The 16,308-nt window shown below is 44.8% G+C and overlaps 1 protein-coding gene and 1 long non-coding RNA gene across 7 annotated transcripts; both read right to left on the bottom strand.

The window, feature by feature from the left end:
- Positions 1-5,549: 5,549 nt before the first annotated feature.
- On the bottom strand, positions 5,550-6,560 carry LOC125548932. The gene has a single exon (XM_048712447.1). The coding sequence runs from the start codon at positions 6,366-6,368 to the stop codon at positions 5,808-5,810; it is 561 nt and encodes a 186-aa protein (XP_048568404.1). The 5' UTR covers positions 6,369-6,560; the 3' UTR covers positions 5,550-5,807.
- A 755-nt stretch (positions 6,561-7,315) lies between these two features.
- Positions 7,316-14,775, bottom strand: LOC125545559. 6 transcript variants are annotated; one of them, XR_007300077.1, is made up of 12 exons: positions 14,520-14,775; positions 13,600-14,070; positions 13,369-13,425; positions 13,196-13,275; positions 12,585-12,683; positions 11,965-12,095; positions 11,483-11,722; positions 11,292-11,386; positions 11,027-11,209; positions 9,784-10,011; positions 8,097-8,267; positions 7,316-7,590 (listed from the first exon to the last, which is right to left on the bottom strand). It is a non-coding gene; the product is annotated as an uncharacterized LOC125545559 (long non-coding RNA). The 6 variants fall into 6 exon arrangements; XR_007300080.1 differs by having other exon boundaries at positions 8,097-10,011; positions 13,369-13,442; positions 13,571-14,070; XR_007300079.1 differs by having other exon boundaries at positions 8,097-10,011; positions 13,571-14,070.
- Between the last annotated feature and the right edge of the window lie 1,533 nt (positions 14,776-16,308).

Raw genomic sequence — 16,308 nt, 5'->3', positions numbered from 1 at the left:
TCTAAAAAATACCAAAAAAGTAGAAAATCTTGAAATTTTGGTGTATCAAACCTAGTCGACTATTCTACTTACGAGTGAAGTTTCGTGAAGTATTGAATCTCATGGTATTCTTAGTGAAGAAAATATAATTGGGACCATACTATTCATCAGCATTGTTTTTTTATATAGCTATAATTTTGTCATTTTTTACCCAGAATACCACGGATGTGATTTCTTCATGAAACCTCATACTATACGTGTTAACTATCTATATTACAAAAAAACAGATTTTCTTGAATTTTTTCTAGTATTTTGTTAATTTACTGTTTATAAGGCATGCAAGTGGAACTGTGTTCCCAAAATCCGCGTCCCATCTTCTCAACGAAAAGAAATACAGGTGCCTAGGAGCAACAACAACGAAAACTGCAGGTTTCACTGCAATGTTCTTTGCTGGCAGGTTTCTCAAAAGTCGAAGAGAAATACAGCAACGTGGTCCAATGGTCTCTTCGGCCCTCACCCTCACTGTTTTTATAGGGCAATTCGAATCTTGCACCGCCAGGTTCAGTGCTCGAACAGTAGTTGCATCGGCCCTGGTTCTGAACAGTATAAGAGGATGGATCGATGCATATGATACGCATGCACGGTAGACGGTCGCGGGCAGCGCAATGCGACCGCATGGCAGTGGCCCGTAGTCCCGTACGGAGAAGACATGGGTTTCAATCAATCGGCAATAGTGGACCAGAAGACATGGGTTTCAATCGGCAACAGTGCCGGCTGTGTTGTGGTGACTCCGTCCATACACTATCGGTCTGCTGCGCCTCCCATGGCTCACCGGTACGTCTACAACTACGAGTAGTCAAAGTAGCACTAGTAACAACAGTTCGTTGCGCACAGGGCAGGGATGGCATGCTCTGCATGGGTGTGCATGCATTATTGCACACCATCGTGTATCCACGCGCACGTCGGCGGCGAAAGAGACACCGCGTCCGTACGACCGCCGGGGTTAAACAAGCGTTCAAAGGCGAAGGGAGTATTCCTTTCCGAGTTCCCAAACGTACAAACCAACTTGTCTCCATGCCGGTGGCGTGCTGCAGCGTGTTGTCTATCGCTCCGGAATATTTATCTCCGCATGCATGCTAGTGCCACTGCAAGCCGGCAATGGCAGAAGGGCCTCAAACAACACGAAGGTAGTAGTGGTATCGGGCACAACAGTCGCATGCACGACGACGATGCATGCATGCATCCAACACGGAAATGTACTGGTTGCACGCACAGTGACGCGTTTTGTCCACCATACTGCTAGCTTGCTGCATTGTACGGCCGGGTTGCACGGTAGTGGTATTGAAATAAGTACGTATTCGGTCAGGTACTGTACCAGGTAGAGTATAGCATAGAGCCAGCTTCATGGTACTACCAGGTACTGTACGTGCTGACATGGAGGCAGGGCTGTAGTACCTTGCGCTCGCCTGTGTGCGCGCGCGCGCTGCGGTAAATGGCACGACGGACTGGCGAAACGGGACCGCGATCCCACCACCTCGCCTGGGACGCACGGGACTCGCTGGGGAAACCGTCCCGACTGCGTGCGTGCGTCGCGCCGGTCGACACCGATGCGCAAGGCATGCATGCGTGGATGAACAGAGCGTCTGCGTACGTGGGGTGAGTTCCTGTTCCTTGCGAGGACCGTCAATCCTGTATTCTCTGGCGGCCTGGCCACGCCTCATGTGCTAGCTAGGCTAGCTGCTGCGGAGTGGAGGGGAGGGGAGTACAAACAAATTAAACCTAGCTAGCTCCTATTGTAATCTTCACCTTCATGTACTATTCTCTGGCATCCTGCACGTGACTGGCGAGATGGAAAAAAGATGATGAATGTGTGTTATAACTTGAAAAACGTCTTATATTACGGACCGGGGTAATAGTTGTTGCACTTTATTTCTGGTACAAGATTAGTTAATCTCTTTTATTTGTTAGAAGGATATGTCTCTTCTTCTTTTTAAACACAATACAAATGCAGGCGCTCATATATACGCGCATACACTCATCCCTATAACAAACACGCAAATCCTATCTCCTACAAGCACCTTCCAGAGACTGAGCCGACATGTCATCTTGAGATTAACAAAGTCACCACAAGCACGGGTCGTCGGCAATCCTGAAATAAATAGAGGAATAAGCGAGCACCAGGATTTAAACCCTGGTGGGCTGGGATTACCACTGTCCTGCTAACTATCCAACTCCAGGTTGGTTCACATGTCTATGCATATTTAACATGAAGTCATTGCCTCTAACGAGGCAAGACGTTTCACTCATTTTCTATATGGTAATCAGAGTCCCTTCTCTTGCACACACCTAGGATAGAACTTCAATCCTTTGCCATGGCGTCTTCCTCTGGTTCATCTTCCTCCTACGGCCTATCCTCTCAAGTCTCTGGAAAACTCACTCACAGCAATTTTGTCCTATGGCGTGCCCAGGTGCAATCGATAAATTTGAGCTGCGCACATGCATGTATGGGTACCTAGACAAAACCATCTTCGAGCCAGGCAAAACCACCACCATCAAGAACTCTGAAGAGAAAGATCAGACCCGACATACACGGTTTGGCATAGAGAAGACCAACAGGTTCGTGCATACCTCTGTAAAATCTGTTCAGAGAAGACCAACAGGTTGCCTCCCATGAGCAATCTCACGCCCTATGGGCTCTAATTGTTAGCATGTTTCTTCCCAGTCTAGATCCCAAAATGTTGTCAGAACAAGATCGGACGGTCGTCTTGGTCCAAGCGTAGGAACTCTTCGAGGCTAAGGCACCGCAGCGCGTGAAAAACTTCAACCTAAGGTGTGGCGCGAAAATAACAAAGTATCTAATGAAGGCCAAGGGAACCTAGAAGGAACTCCTCGGATGCTCGACGTGTGAACTCTTCGGACACACTTCGGCGATCCAAAAGGGCAAAGATGGGTATATTTGTTAAACCAGTTTTCAAGACTGACGACTGAAGATGAAGAACAATTTGGAAGATCCGAAGAGCAACCCTGGCTTGAAGACCTGTTCAGGGGCTACTGATGGTGTTTCGTACTAGGGATCACTCACCATGTAGTCTCCCGGCCAGGTGGGCCAGGCCGAGGACCACCCATGGCGGTTCACCTGTAGGCCATCTCTAGCAGGCCCATGGCGTGTAGAAAGAATATTCCCGAAGCTTGGCGCATACTCCAAGACTTAGAGGTCATCTATGATACGATTACCATATACCTAGTCGACTTAGCTATAATCTAGGCCCCATGGTATCTACATAAACCAAAGGGTAGTGCTCGTAGTAGACACAGAACAATCTCGTGGTAGATCAACTTGTACTCTGTACTTCATCCCAAATCGATACAAACACAAAAACCTGGCATAAGGTATTATCTCTTCAAGAGAGCCCGAACCTGGGTAAATCCCCGAGTCCTTGTTACCAATGCATCTAGGCTACTAGCTCAGGATCCCCTACCCAAGATTCATCGGGATCGACTCTGTCACCCATCTCAGCTCATTGGACAACAGCCAAGCGTATTTTGAAGTATATAAAGAAATGAGTGACTTCTGGACCTCCTTCACTCTTGTTAGTGCCTTCTCCGATGCAGATTGGGCTGACCGCTTTAATGAAAGAAGGTCAATAGGTGGATTTGGAATTTTTAATGGACCAAATTAAATTTTATAGTGTGCAAAAAACAAGCTACGGTGTCCATGTCAAGTACAGATGCAAAATACAAAGTGTTAGGAAATGCAACAACCGGAATCATTTGGGTCTAATCTATATTAAAGGAACTTGAAGTTCCACAAGCTCATGGCTTTGGTTAATATTGGTGTTACTTATCTGTTTGTCAATCCAGTATTTCATGCCAGAACAAAGCATATTGAGATAGATTTTTATTTTGCGAGAGAACTTGTTGTCAATAAATAGTTAGAGATCAGGTTCCTTCCCGTGATTAGCTTGCAAATGGCTTTACAAAAGCATTGACAACCGAAGGTATAGAAGAGTTCAGACGTAATCTTAACTTGCGTAGTTATGATTAAGGGCGGGTGTTAAGCATAAGGCTCTATCACGTCTAGATTCAAGGAGTTATCTTGTGTAGCACTTTAATTCAGTTAGAAGGTTCTGCGTGTTGTAATTAATCTTCTTTTATCTCTTCCTTGTTTTTCTCTCTCCTTATAACCCACGCATGTAAGCATCTCCAGGGATATGCCCCTGCATATTTAACACAAAGCCATCGCCTCTAGCGAGGCACGACATTCCAACTATTTCTACACTAGTTTCGGGTGCCTCAAGCCTTCTTCAAACGTCCGGCCGGACAGTCCGGTCAGTGACCGGTCAAAAAAATGCTACCCAGACGAGCACCTCAAACCGGCCTGAAACGCCCAGGCTGACTAACACCCTTCATATGCACCTCAAATCTAGGGCAGATATGGGTGGCCCGGGCGCGACCGAGCGTGTCCGCCACGTCAGAGTCAGCCCACGTTGGCCCACCCGACCCCACATATATTCGTCCCCATCCTCTTTCCGGACCAAACCTAGCCACACCACTCCCCGCTAGTCCACTCCGCCCCCAAGCTCCCATCCGGCAATCTTTAACCTTCTCTGGCATGGCGGGAAGCAGGTTTGACTCCGACCAGTCCGGATCCGTCTACTGGGGTGTTATTCCGCGCGGAATGGAGGAGGCTATGGCCGTCCGCATTACCCTCCGTCGCTCCCGGGAGGACTGCGCCCGGCCGACCCGGGGGGAGGGGGGATGTGTCAGGCACGAATCCATTGTGTCAGCGCAACAGACACTTGGATCCTCCGGGGCTGGATCATCGCGGTCTAGTAGCCTCCCCATCTTCGGTCCACCGGAGTATGAGTCCTACACGGCCTGGCGTGGCAAGGAGAGGATAAGGTTGGCCGAGGCACACCTCGCCGCCGACATGGCGGCGGCGGAGTCAACGGATGCGGTGGCGCGCGCTACTATGGAGGAGGAAGTCATTTGTGCCCGCATCCTGAAGTAGCGGCAACGAGGTAACACGCGTGCCCCTCGCCCGGGAGCAAAATTCGGCGGTCTGTGCCATGGCCGGACTCCCCCCCCCCCCCCCCCCCCCCCCCCCTCTCAAAAAGGAGCAACGGGTAGCTCAGCTCAGGCGACGAGCAGATCCGGCTGAATCCATTTTGCGTTTTTGAGCGCTACTTCCGTGAGAAGAACGGCAGGAGTGTCGGGAAGGGCAAGGAAAGTGATGGATGATTTTCTGCATAGCCAGTATGTAGATGTAACATGTCAAATTTTGAGAGTCCGATGGCATGTCTTGAGGTAATAGTCGAAAGAAGTTGTTGCAACGTTTCCGTTTATGTTGCATGTTTTTGTATTTGAGGTTTGCTAATTAAGATGTCTGGTTATGCAAAGCAAATTTTTAGATGTGACCGGTCAATGCCTGTGGACGGGCGCATTCGCTGGCGTTTAGGGGTCTAAATTAGCAACTTGCGGCTTGATATGCTCTTACTCCTGGTAGTGAGCGAGAGTACATGTATGTGTGTATAAGTACCTATCATGCATGAGACACGGCAGATACTTTTTTTTAGACACGGCGATTTGAGTATCAATCAAACATCAAATCAGCCCTGTTTCGCTTGCCATTTGCTGGAGGCACCAAGTCATCAAATCAGCACACACATTACGAGCCTCACTCCCACGGAATTCTAAGAGGAAATGGAGGCTCCAAATACGGAACTAAACGTAGACATTGCTAGCTACCACCACTTGAAACAATCGAACACAAATTCGAAGAGAAGAATGAAGGAACCATTTACAGTGTGCAGCAGGACCAATTGGCCTCAGGACCGACCAGCACTGCCACTGCCACTGCCACTGCACTCCCCTGGCTCCGTTCCTTCAGGCGGCTGCTCCTGCAGCTCCGCCGTGCCGTCGCCCTCCTCCTGCTTCGCCAGGTCGCCGGCGGGGGCGGAGGAGTGCATGCCGGCGCCCACGCACGGCCCGCACTTCCGCTCCACCCAGGCCTCCAGGTCGTGGCCGCCGGCCCGGCCGAGCGCGCGGCGCCCGAAGCAGAACCGCCCCACGGCCACGGCCACCGCCGCGAGCACGGCGAGGACGGCCAGCATGGCGATCACCGGACCGTACGAGCCGCTCGTTGCCGCCGCCCTCTCGGCCGCGCCGTACGACATCATCTGCGGGGGCGGGAATGCCGGCGGCGGGGGCACAAGAGCCGACATTGCCGGCCGGAGCGCCCAGGCCTTCAAGAGCGAGCCCTTCAGGCTGAGAGTGAGTGAAAGCGAGAGGTTGGTGAGTGAGGGGGAGGAGCTTTGCCCGGCCGGAGAAGGCAACCAAAACGAGCTCACTTGACTCCACTCGCTGCCTGGAGGTAGTAGGAGTAACATTTAAGCGCGTAGCTCTAGCTCCAGCTGCTGCCTTGCATGTCTCCAGTTTTGGCTCCACGGCGACCGCTTTTGGTTGCGACGCACGGCCGTCTCTCACGATTCGTACCGTTAAGCGGCAGCGTTCACCAGCGGCGTTTTACACTGTCCTGGCCTGGCCTATGGTCATGGCTATAGCTGGAGTAACTTCAGGGTCGCTTTCCGCAGACCGCAGTTGGTGGACGGGCATCAATGGCCTCACGTAGGTACCAGAGCATTCTCTCTTCTTCATATTTTTCTTTTTGCGAAATGCATGTCCTGCCAGCAAGGAGCACCGGAGTGTTGATCAGCCGCTAGGTGAGGTGAGATGAGATACACCTCGGGATACGCGAGATCCTCGACAGCGACGCCTGTCATGGTGCCTTGACCACGTACCGTGCAATGGCAGTGCCTGTCGACTGTCTAACCTAGGTGCCCCTCCTCTTCTTCTATTAGAGCTAGCATGTATAATACTAGAACTAGATTGGGATCACGCCAAGGCGCGAGGGTGCCGGTCCCAACATTTTAATGAAAAGTAGTGTTAAGTTAGTAGGAATCTCCATTTAGCGTATGAAACATGATAACAAACTAAAGTGAACAAAAAAACATTCTTTTGTGATAAAAAAGATAATGGAGTTCAATGTTGGCATGAAATTATAAGGCAACATCGAGTTCAGCATGTTCATAAGACCACAAAAGATAACCACTATCATTAAGTTCGATACCAAAAGCATTAATATAGGATAGGAAGGAATGGAGAACTTGTACTTGTGGATTAGTAGGTGATATGAGCACGCCGCAAGATAGTACATTGAAATTTTACATTCGGTGTTAGTATAATAGCTCAAAGCTTGAAGCATCAAGTTCGGCAAAAAGGAATAGATCAAAAGCAACGCGGTTTGATAAATCAGAATTAGAGCAAGTCATTTATATAGAAAGCAGCACACTCCACATGTCATTCATAATAATTAGAAAGTCATTTGTACATATAGAGATTGAAGGCTGATGGGTAGTGCATTAGAGGGTAGCTGTACAGTACAGAATACATATCCCATTACTCTGGACAGAAGTGTAGTAAAGCATAATCACACTGATTGTGTTCTGTGAGTACATCCTTCGACGGTAAATGGCTCTACGAATTCCAAGATAATCCAACATGATATAAAGAATGATTCATAGCCGAGATTCTCACAATAGTATGGTCAACCTGAGTCGTCGGAAATGGTTTAGAGATAACATAAGTGGTTGAAATACATAAACAGTAAAAGAAAGTACATGTGCAAGACAATAGACCAATTCCAATTGGATTTCTTGCAGAAACAAAGATACATGATACAAAGCCTACAAAGCAAGTTGATAATTTTCAGCAAACCTTGATAGTTGGACGAACCCAATAAGAACTAAAAACTTTGGCACCATATTCTGCTAGGTTTCTTCAATTCTTTTCAACATGAGAATGCAAGAAACTCATTTCCTTGCGAAACCTCAGACATTAATGGATACCCCATGGAGTCAATCTAGAGATATGGCATGTATCACCATCAAGCTAGCGTACACAGTTCATCTATAAAATCTACTCCTATAAACTAAATCAAGCTAGCACACAAGGTTCATATCCAAATAGGATTACATCTCTTGGGGTCTGGTTACCCAAATACAACCAGAGATCCTCACAAGAGAGGTGGGGGGCATAGAAGAGCAAAAGGATCTTACTTGCAAGAAGAAGCCAGACTCCAGGGTCGCGCAAGTGCTAGACATACCATCACAAGCACCATTACGGCTCTTGATTCAGATCCCCTCCTTCGCCGTATGATGCCACTTGAAAATAGACCATTTTACTGGGTGGGAAAAAGCATGGCTCATAGGCATTGTGGAGGCTCCATCCTTCACACAAAAGTGTAGAAAAGGAAACTCATCTCCAAACAAAATAACTTGAAATAATTCTTTCTTCGGAACTGCTTAATTTAAATGCATACAGTTCTTTATTTGTTTAGGATGTATGCAAGAATTTCTAGTAAGTTCTACATGGAAAGAACTGAACACAACTCGACAACAAGACAATCTCATGTTTAAGTTTAAGTTGAAACTGTATGCTCAATATTTATGAAATTGGACGCTCAATATGTGTCTAACCATATCTATCACAGGCCTTTGTCACAGAAATAGGGTAAGTACTCGAGTAGCAATACCACATCACCATGGGTAAGCAGTCCTATTTATTTTCATAATAAATACACCATCACCAAGGAACATACTTAGTTTTGAAGCAATGTTATATCCTATTATAATGTTTGGCAACTGATCATAAACAGTAGGGAGCAAAGCAAGTGTGCACGAGTCCTTTTTAGTATACATAACATCATCGTAGCATTAGAAGCAAGAAAAAAAATCACCTGCCGCATGAGCTCTGATTTTCACATGCTTAAAACATTTTACAATTCGTATATAAACCCAAAACAATATGATACTTTTCTAAAACTCTCTGCAATTCATGTATAAACCAAAATCAATATAGTGATGCATTCCGAAAACCCTTTGCAATTGATGTGTAAACCTCGAAGGAGTATTGTAGATTTTTCCCAAACACGTATCTAGCAAGAAAGCAGACGGGCACACAGCGTCCTGCCGATGCTGCCGGACCAAGGGGACCCATGTGTCCCCTGCCCTCGTAAACCAGGCCATGCATCACAGGTCCTGCTCCGCGCCAGATCTGGCCGGGCGAACGCCTGCCAGCCACCACCAAAGCAGGGGAAGACCCCGCAGCCGCCGCAAATCACCGATGGGGAGAGCGGTGAAGCATGAACCTGGAACCTCGACGGAGTCGAGATGAAGGCGGCAAAGCTCCGACAACGGCCATCACACGATAAATAAAGGCAAAAAACCCGAATTAGCGGATCTTCTATGCATATCCACTGCTATAGATTCAAATAACACTAATCAGAAAGCAAGGATGTAGCCTTACAGGACCAACCAGTAGCTAAGAAATCAGGGGCTAAACAATTATCTTGTCTAAGAGCTAGTACATACTACAGAATAAATACTGCAGCAAGAATTGATAGAACACTTGACCAGTCCAACCAAATTAATAGGTTATAAATACTACACCATGTCTTGACCAGCTCCAAACTAAATTCTATTTGGATTTTGTGTAAACGAAGCCAAGTTATACTACTACAATAACCTAGAACCACTAAAGCACCCACACAAACAGTCAAGTATCCTCATCTTGATTATGGCCAAAAAATGTATCATATAGCACGCACGCACGCACACAAATAGTCACAGTATCCTCATCTTGACGAAAGCGAAAATGTATCATATAGCACACACGCACACAAACAGTCACATTATCCTCATCTTGCTGAAAGCAAAAAATGTATGATGTACTGTAAATACATACCCTGACCTGGAAACGGTATGGTCCAGTCTCAGTTGACAGTCTTGATGGTTCATGTTGGCCTTTAGATATGTTTTTGAACAACAATTTTGCTTGCTGCTTGTAGAAGACAACATCCTTCACATAACCACCATCTAAGCACTCCGTCAATTGTAGGCCATCAGTGATACAAGCTATCATTGTCAGCTTCACCATTTCGAAAAGATAACAAGACACAAGCAAAAGTGCCACCTGCACAAAAAAGCAGAGGAGATCTAGTAAATACTTCTAACATGTTCACTTTGGTATAGAGGATCCTACTTATCCAATGACCCATATATCTCAAATAGAACATATTAATATCTCAAGCAACAGTGAATGTCCAGCATATTCTCCAAAGTTACAGAATATAACAGGTTCAGAGACTCTCAAGATCAAACAATAGCGAGGGGATTTTGTAGCCGCATGGAAAAGCTAATAAAATTTCTTCTAATTTAAATCTCAGACATCTCGATGAAATAAATAATTTGATACATAACTGAAACTGAACTCTAACCATTTGTTGTTTAGTTGTCTTGTAATGACTATCAACACTTTCACTTTCAGCATATGTGATATTTCTCTGCGTCCTCCTCCTCACCCACAAGTCCAGTATTCATTTTGGGAATTGACATTTGAGAAAACATCATTATGGCCGACAGTTTTCAGATGCAAAACCAAGTATGCTAACGATATGGGATTACAACTTTGAGAAAACACTATAGTAGGCAGAAATAATAAGGTACCCAAGCAAATCGAAAGAGCAGTGACAGATAATCCAATGAGTGCCAAAGTAGTAGCAATACCCCCAACCAAACCATCAAGACCATCAAAAAATGTTACTCCAGTACACATAGAAATAGAACTTACTGTAGCCAGAACCCATATGAAGTTTTCCCATGAATGCAAGACCAAATGGCAGAGGTAGAGGAACAATTAATTTACTTCATAAACCAATTCAAATCAGTAATGTTGAGAAAGTTAATCTGAGTATTGAATTGTAATATTATTATGATCATCAGATAACTAAGGGTCATACAATGTGTTCGGTATACAGCTTATGCCCAATCATATACGCAGTTGCCTATTTTTGCAAGAACAAAAGAGACTATTGCTACAAGAAATAGAAGTTAAAAAACTTCATTATCAAGACACAATATATACAATGTCCGGAAACATAGAGAAGAAATGCAGTCAATGTTCTTAATATATCAATAGAGAAGATCACCTGCATGGCGTGCTGCGGGTGAATCAGGTTGGAAGGGTGCGGATAGGGCTGCGACCGCATTGTCCTTCTTCCCTCCTCTCAGCGCATAACAAAGAGTAGGAACTGAGATTGTGGAGTGTGCCTACTTCATTGCAGAACAAATGATAGAACTGGTTCTGTGACAGCCTGCAGCTGCTCCTGGTCCTAAGAAAAACGAAAATATAATCAATTTCCTCTGCTTTTGCCCTATTGTCAAAATGTATATTTATGTAATGCTTCTGCTTACTGAAAATGGCATGCACAACTACTTAAATAATGAACTCCTCGTCACGGGGAGGCGGATCTCTATTATGAGCAGATACTCTCTTCTACAGCTTGTTCCTGAATATGAGTAATTCACATGATTAGAGTACAGAACGGGTGCTATAAGACAATGTACAAGAAAAATAGCTACAACACGAGGGTTGCACGAGTTACCTCAAAATTGTCAGCATAATATGGCATTGAAGAAGGCATAATCTTCATGCGCTTAGTCACACTTCGATATTTTGTGGAGGAACTTGAACAAACAATTTATAAATATCATGTACTGGCTTCTGCGTCAAGTGTATAGCTCTGACTCCAACCAGGAATGTAAGCGGCTGGATACCGAGCTTTTCAGTTAGCTTTGGTGATATCCATGGATATGTCTGACGGTGAAGCTACACCCTGATTAACCTGGATAATAATAAATGGATGGGGCCATTAGCTATTGATAAACGGCCATATGACTACACGATGCTTGAAATAAACTCATGTCAGGCAGATAGGCTGGAAACCTAAGACATAAAGGAAGAGCAAAGAAGCTAGCACAACTGCAAAATTAATTCAGACTGTAAAGTTCGTGACTATTCTGTAGTGCATTGTGAACTACGACAATCACTGAAAACAGTTTGCATGAGCAGAGGTAGAGTTCATACCGATGCTGCAGGCACAGATTTGATTATCGACTTGTTGTATCCACGAACTTCAGCAACAGACTCAGCCATCTGTAATTTTGAAACCCTATCTGGTCCACCGACATTCAGAAGTACCTGATTTTTTTTGCCATCTACAATATGTACTTTAGTGTCAGTGCAGCTGATAAACAAATAATAAAGAATGAAACCATTTAAGATGCAGAGAACAATATTAAAGTTATTAAATGAAAAATGGAGTGCATTTTAGAAAGAGCAGATTTCACACAGTGAACCATTACACTGTATAAAAGGATACCAATGCACACCACTGCTTGATTTAGTAATACATTAGCAATACAATACTACAACTTAGTATATTATTTAGTTTATGCCAGAAATGGGAATTAAGATAAATCAAAAGAGAAACTATACTTTCATGTGAGAAGAACATCCTGTGTTTATAGCTTTCAGGTTTGCAGTAATAAACAGGACAACTATGAACTGAATATACACATCAATAATTCTCTAGGTTCTCTCACCACAAATCAACATAATTGCAAGAATATCTCATTTTAATGTGCTTAGTTGTTTAGCTTCAGCAAACTGATGAAGATTATGACCCTTCATGAGAAGTATTATACCTTTGTTGCACAATCAACCCTAGCCATCAATATTCTCTCCGGATGCATGTCAGCAAGTTAAACAATTCATCCCTAGTAGGATCCAGCCAAAGTGCACTCCTGTAATCCACAAAGAAACAAACAAGTAAAGAAAACCAGTAGACAACCTAGATATGCAAATGAACAACAACAACAACAACAAATATACACGCGCACGAGCACCAACCTAGATATGCAAATGAACAACAACAACAACAACAAATATACACGCGCACGAGCACCAACCTAGATATGCAAATGAACAACAACAACAACAACAAATATACACGCGCACGAGCACCAACCTAGATATGCAAATGAACAACAACAACAACAACAAATATACACGCGCACGAGCACCAACCTAGATATGCAAATGAACAACAACAACAACAACAAATATACACGCGCACGAGCACCAACCTAGATATGCAAATGAACAACAACAACAACAACAAATATACACGCGCACGAGCACCAACCTAGATATGCAAATGAACAACAACAACAACAACAAATATACACGCGCACATGCACCAACCTAGATATGCAAATGAACAACAACGAAAAGAAGGAGGAGAAGAGGGGTCGACCTGTAAGTCCCTGGACGAAGACATGAAGGCTGCCACAGATCCAACAATGAACAGACGAGGGGGTCGACCAAAAGGAGCTCCTACAAAGAATGGACCAGTCCGCAGCAAAACAAGTGTCAAGATCATGGCTCAACTGAAGCAGACGACGAAAACCGGGTCAAAATGAGGCTTACCCATAGGTCGATGAGCGCGACAACCAATCCAGCCCAACGACGACAAGAACAATGGATCTGCAGGCAACAGAAATCTGAAAACAATTAGCCAGGGCCAAACCAATTGAGAGAAAGCACACGCAATGTGAGACAACAACATCCTGCGATAAAACCCCGCACAAAATCAACTGAAACACAAAAACCTATCACTGAAGGAGAATACCTGCACCTCTAGGGTGGGGAATGGCTCACCTAGCCGTCGTTAGAGTGGTTGCACTGGGAGCACCAGCGCCACTGCAGGCTGTGTCGCCCTGGGCCTCCTCGTCACTGAAGGCCTCTCCCACATCAGCGACCGTTTCATCGCGTGCGCGAAGAAGGGGCTAGAGGCACGGGGTTGGGGACTGGCGGCAGGCGCCGCCTCGCCTCGGGCCTCCTCGCCGCCAAAGGACGCCGCGTACTCGAAGCACGGCTGGAGGCGGTGATGAACACACGATGGAGGATAAGTACAACTCAGGGAACCTCATATGTCAGTCTTAACCAAAGCAAGCATTCCTCTTCAAAGAATTATTACAAAAATTGCACAGCTACATATATCAGAGGAATACACAGAACAAATGGGCAGTGAGAAACTACGGCTCGCAGAAGTTTAGGTGATAAAAACACATGGTTCGACAGTTCAGCAGCTGCCCAAGGAGCTCAGGCTCTAGCCTGCAGACCGCCGCCCTGCTCCAGAACAAGTGCAGTGAGTACTCCAGCACAATTTGGATCAGGAACAGGAACAGTTTGAGCTTATAAACTATAATTGGATCATGAAAATCGCAGTAGCAGAGATCCTAAATAATTCTTATAAACTGAACCAGAACAATTTGAGCTTATAAACTCATATTTTCATTTAAATTATCACGACGGTACTCTTTGACAATGCATCATACAATATAAATTACACCTGCAAGAAGAATGAAGAACAATCTCTAGGATTACAAAACTCAGAACTATCCTAAAATTCCATTAGCAGAAATGCAGGCTGAATATTTCACACAACACTGATTTTTGCATTGCGCCAAGCATGCTACCAACATGTGTTTTTGAGCTGCTGAATATGGGGTTTACATGTTCATGGAGTATTTCAGCTATACTCGCAGAATGCAGCCCAGTTCCTTGACTGGTCTTACCCGATGAGCCGCTACGAGGGAGAGAGGGCCGAGCAGTTACGGGAGTGGCAACCTCCGCTCCTCCTGGCAATGGGGACGCTCGAGCTCGACGGAGGAGCAGCGGTGCTACCGGTGGCGGCGCCCCCTCCGGGAGATGCAAGAGGACGAGCGAGGGGGCAGGGGGGGTGACAGCCACGGCCGGAGAGGAGGCAGGGTGGCGGCGTGAGGGGCGGGGGAAGAGAGAGACGGCTAGGGGGAGGAAGAGAGAGGCGGCTAGGGTTCACCACGGGCGGGTTCACCACGGGCGTGCTGCTTTTATACGCCCATGAGTGAAATGACGAGAACACCCTCGACGGGGCACTGTTATTACGCGCGATGGCACGAACGATGGAAAACTATTCATTGCTACAGCGCCTTTTTTGATCCGGCAGCCCAAATCGTCCAGAGGTTTGATCCGACGGCTATAATCGCATCAGGAAAACAGATCGGACGGCCAGAATCGCCTGAACTCTGAGAGCGCCCGGGAGTGACTCGATCTCTTATTTCTCGATGACACAGTACAAAATATAAATATTGCAAAAATAATTGGTTTGATGCTCACATTTAGCACTGCCAATACTTAGTAAGTCAACAGTTGGCAATATAAAAAGTAGTCAAAAATTAGCAACTTATTGTCAGGTTAGCAAGTAAACATGGTAACCAATCAATGCACCGACCAATATTTGGCATTTGCCATAAGTTGGCATGCCAACTTTTTGGCATCGAACCATTCATGCTCTATATTCTTACTTACTACCTCCGTCCTGATTTATTAGTTCCCTTTGTATTTCGTGTTAAATTTTGATCTTAAATTAACTAACAAAATGTTAATGCATGCCACCAAAAATTATATCGTTGGATTTGTATTCGAACATAGTTTTCAATTATATAATTTTTTATGACATGCATTGACATTTTGTTAGTCAAATTTAAGGTTAAAATTGACACAGAATACAAAAGGACTAATAAAACAGGATAGGGGTAGTAGTTGGAAGAGAGAGAGGATGAGACAGAAGAAAAGCGAGTTGTAAATTTCTCCCTCCGTCTCATAATGTAAGACTTTTTTGTGAACTAACATAGCTTACAAAAAAATCTTATATTATGGAACAAAGGGAGTAGTAGGGAGGTGTAGCACACGCTCCAAAAAAGCATTGTGAGCGAAGAAGGTGGATCATGTAGTGATAAACTAGTAAAATCTTATAGCCAACTATTATCTGAGTTGGCTCTTGGATTGGCTATAGATGACATGACTACTACATATAGCCAACACTTGCGGGAATTGCTTTTAGAAGCCGAGTTCCATGGAGGCCTCCAAATGGTAAATTCAAAATTCATGAAAATTTATATGTTTACATTCTTTAAAATTCTAAAAAAAATACAAAGATATGAAGACGTAATGTACAACTGCGTAACTTTTAGTGACGAAATACGTTGAAATGAGGGCTATGCAAAAAAAGGCAAATCTGAGGCTTACTAACATATGATACTATTCATACTCCCAGACTATGAATTTTTCTTTTTTTGTAATATGTCGCATTTTAATGAATTTCATCCTGAATTTTTATAAACATACGTCTCACATCCTTACTTACTTGTACAAACTTTTCCAGATTTTTTTAAACCAAAATTTTCAAAATTTGATATTTTTTCAAAATCCGGTCTCCATGAAGCCCAAGAGCCAAAATGCCATTCTCCAACAATTGGCTATACTATTAACCATGCTCTTAGGAGTAGCGGTGATGACCCCTTATGACGCGGTGCTTAGGGCAAC

Source organism: Triticum urartu, chromosome 3 (assembly GCF_003073215.2).
Source record: "Triticum urartu cultivar G1812 chromosome 3, Tu2.1, whole genome shotgun sequence".
In the NCBI taxonomy this organism is placed as follows: Eukaryota; Viridiplantae; Streptophyta; class Magnoliopsida; order Poales; family Poaceae; genus Triticum; species Triticum urartu.
Note: the sequence above shows the minus strand (reverse complement) of the source record. Positions and strands in the feature narration are given on the sequence as shown.

Excerpts from the sequence above, each read along its gene's own strand:
- LOC125548932 (XM_048712447.1), bottom strand. The coding sequence starts at position 6,368 with ATGTTACTCCTACTACCTCCAGGCAGCGAGTGGAGTCAAGTGAGCTCG.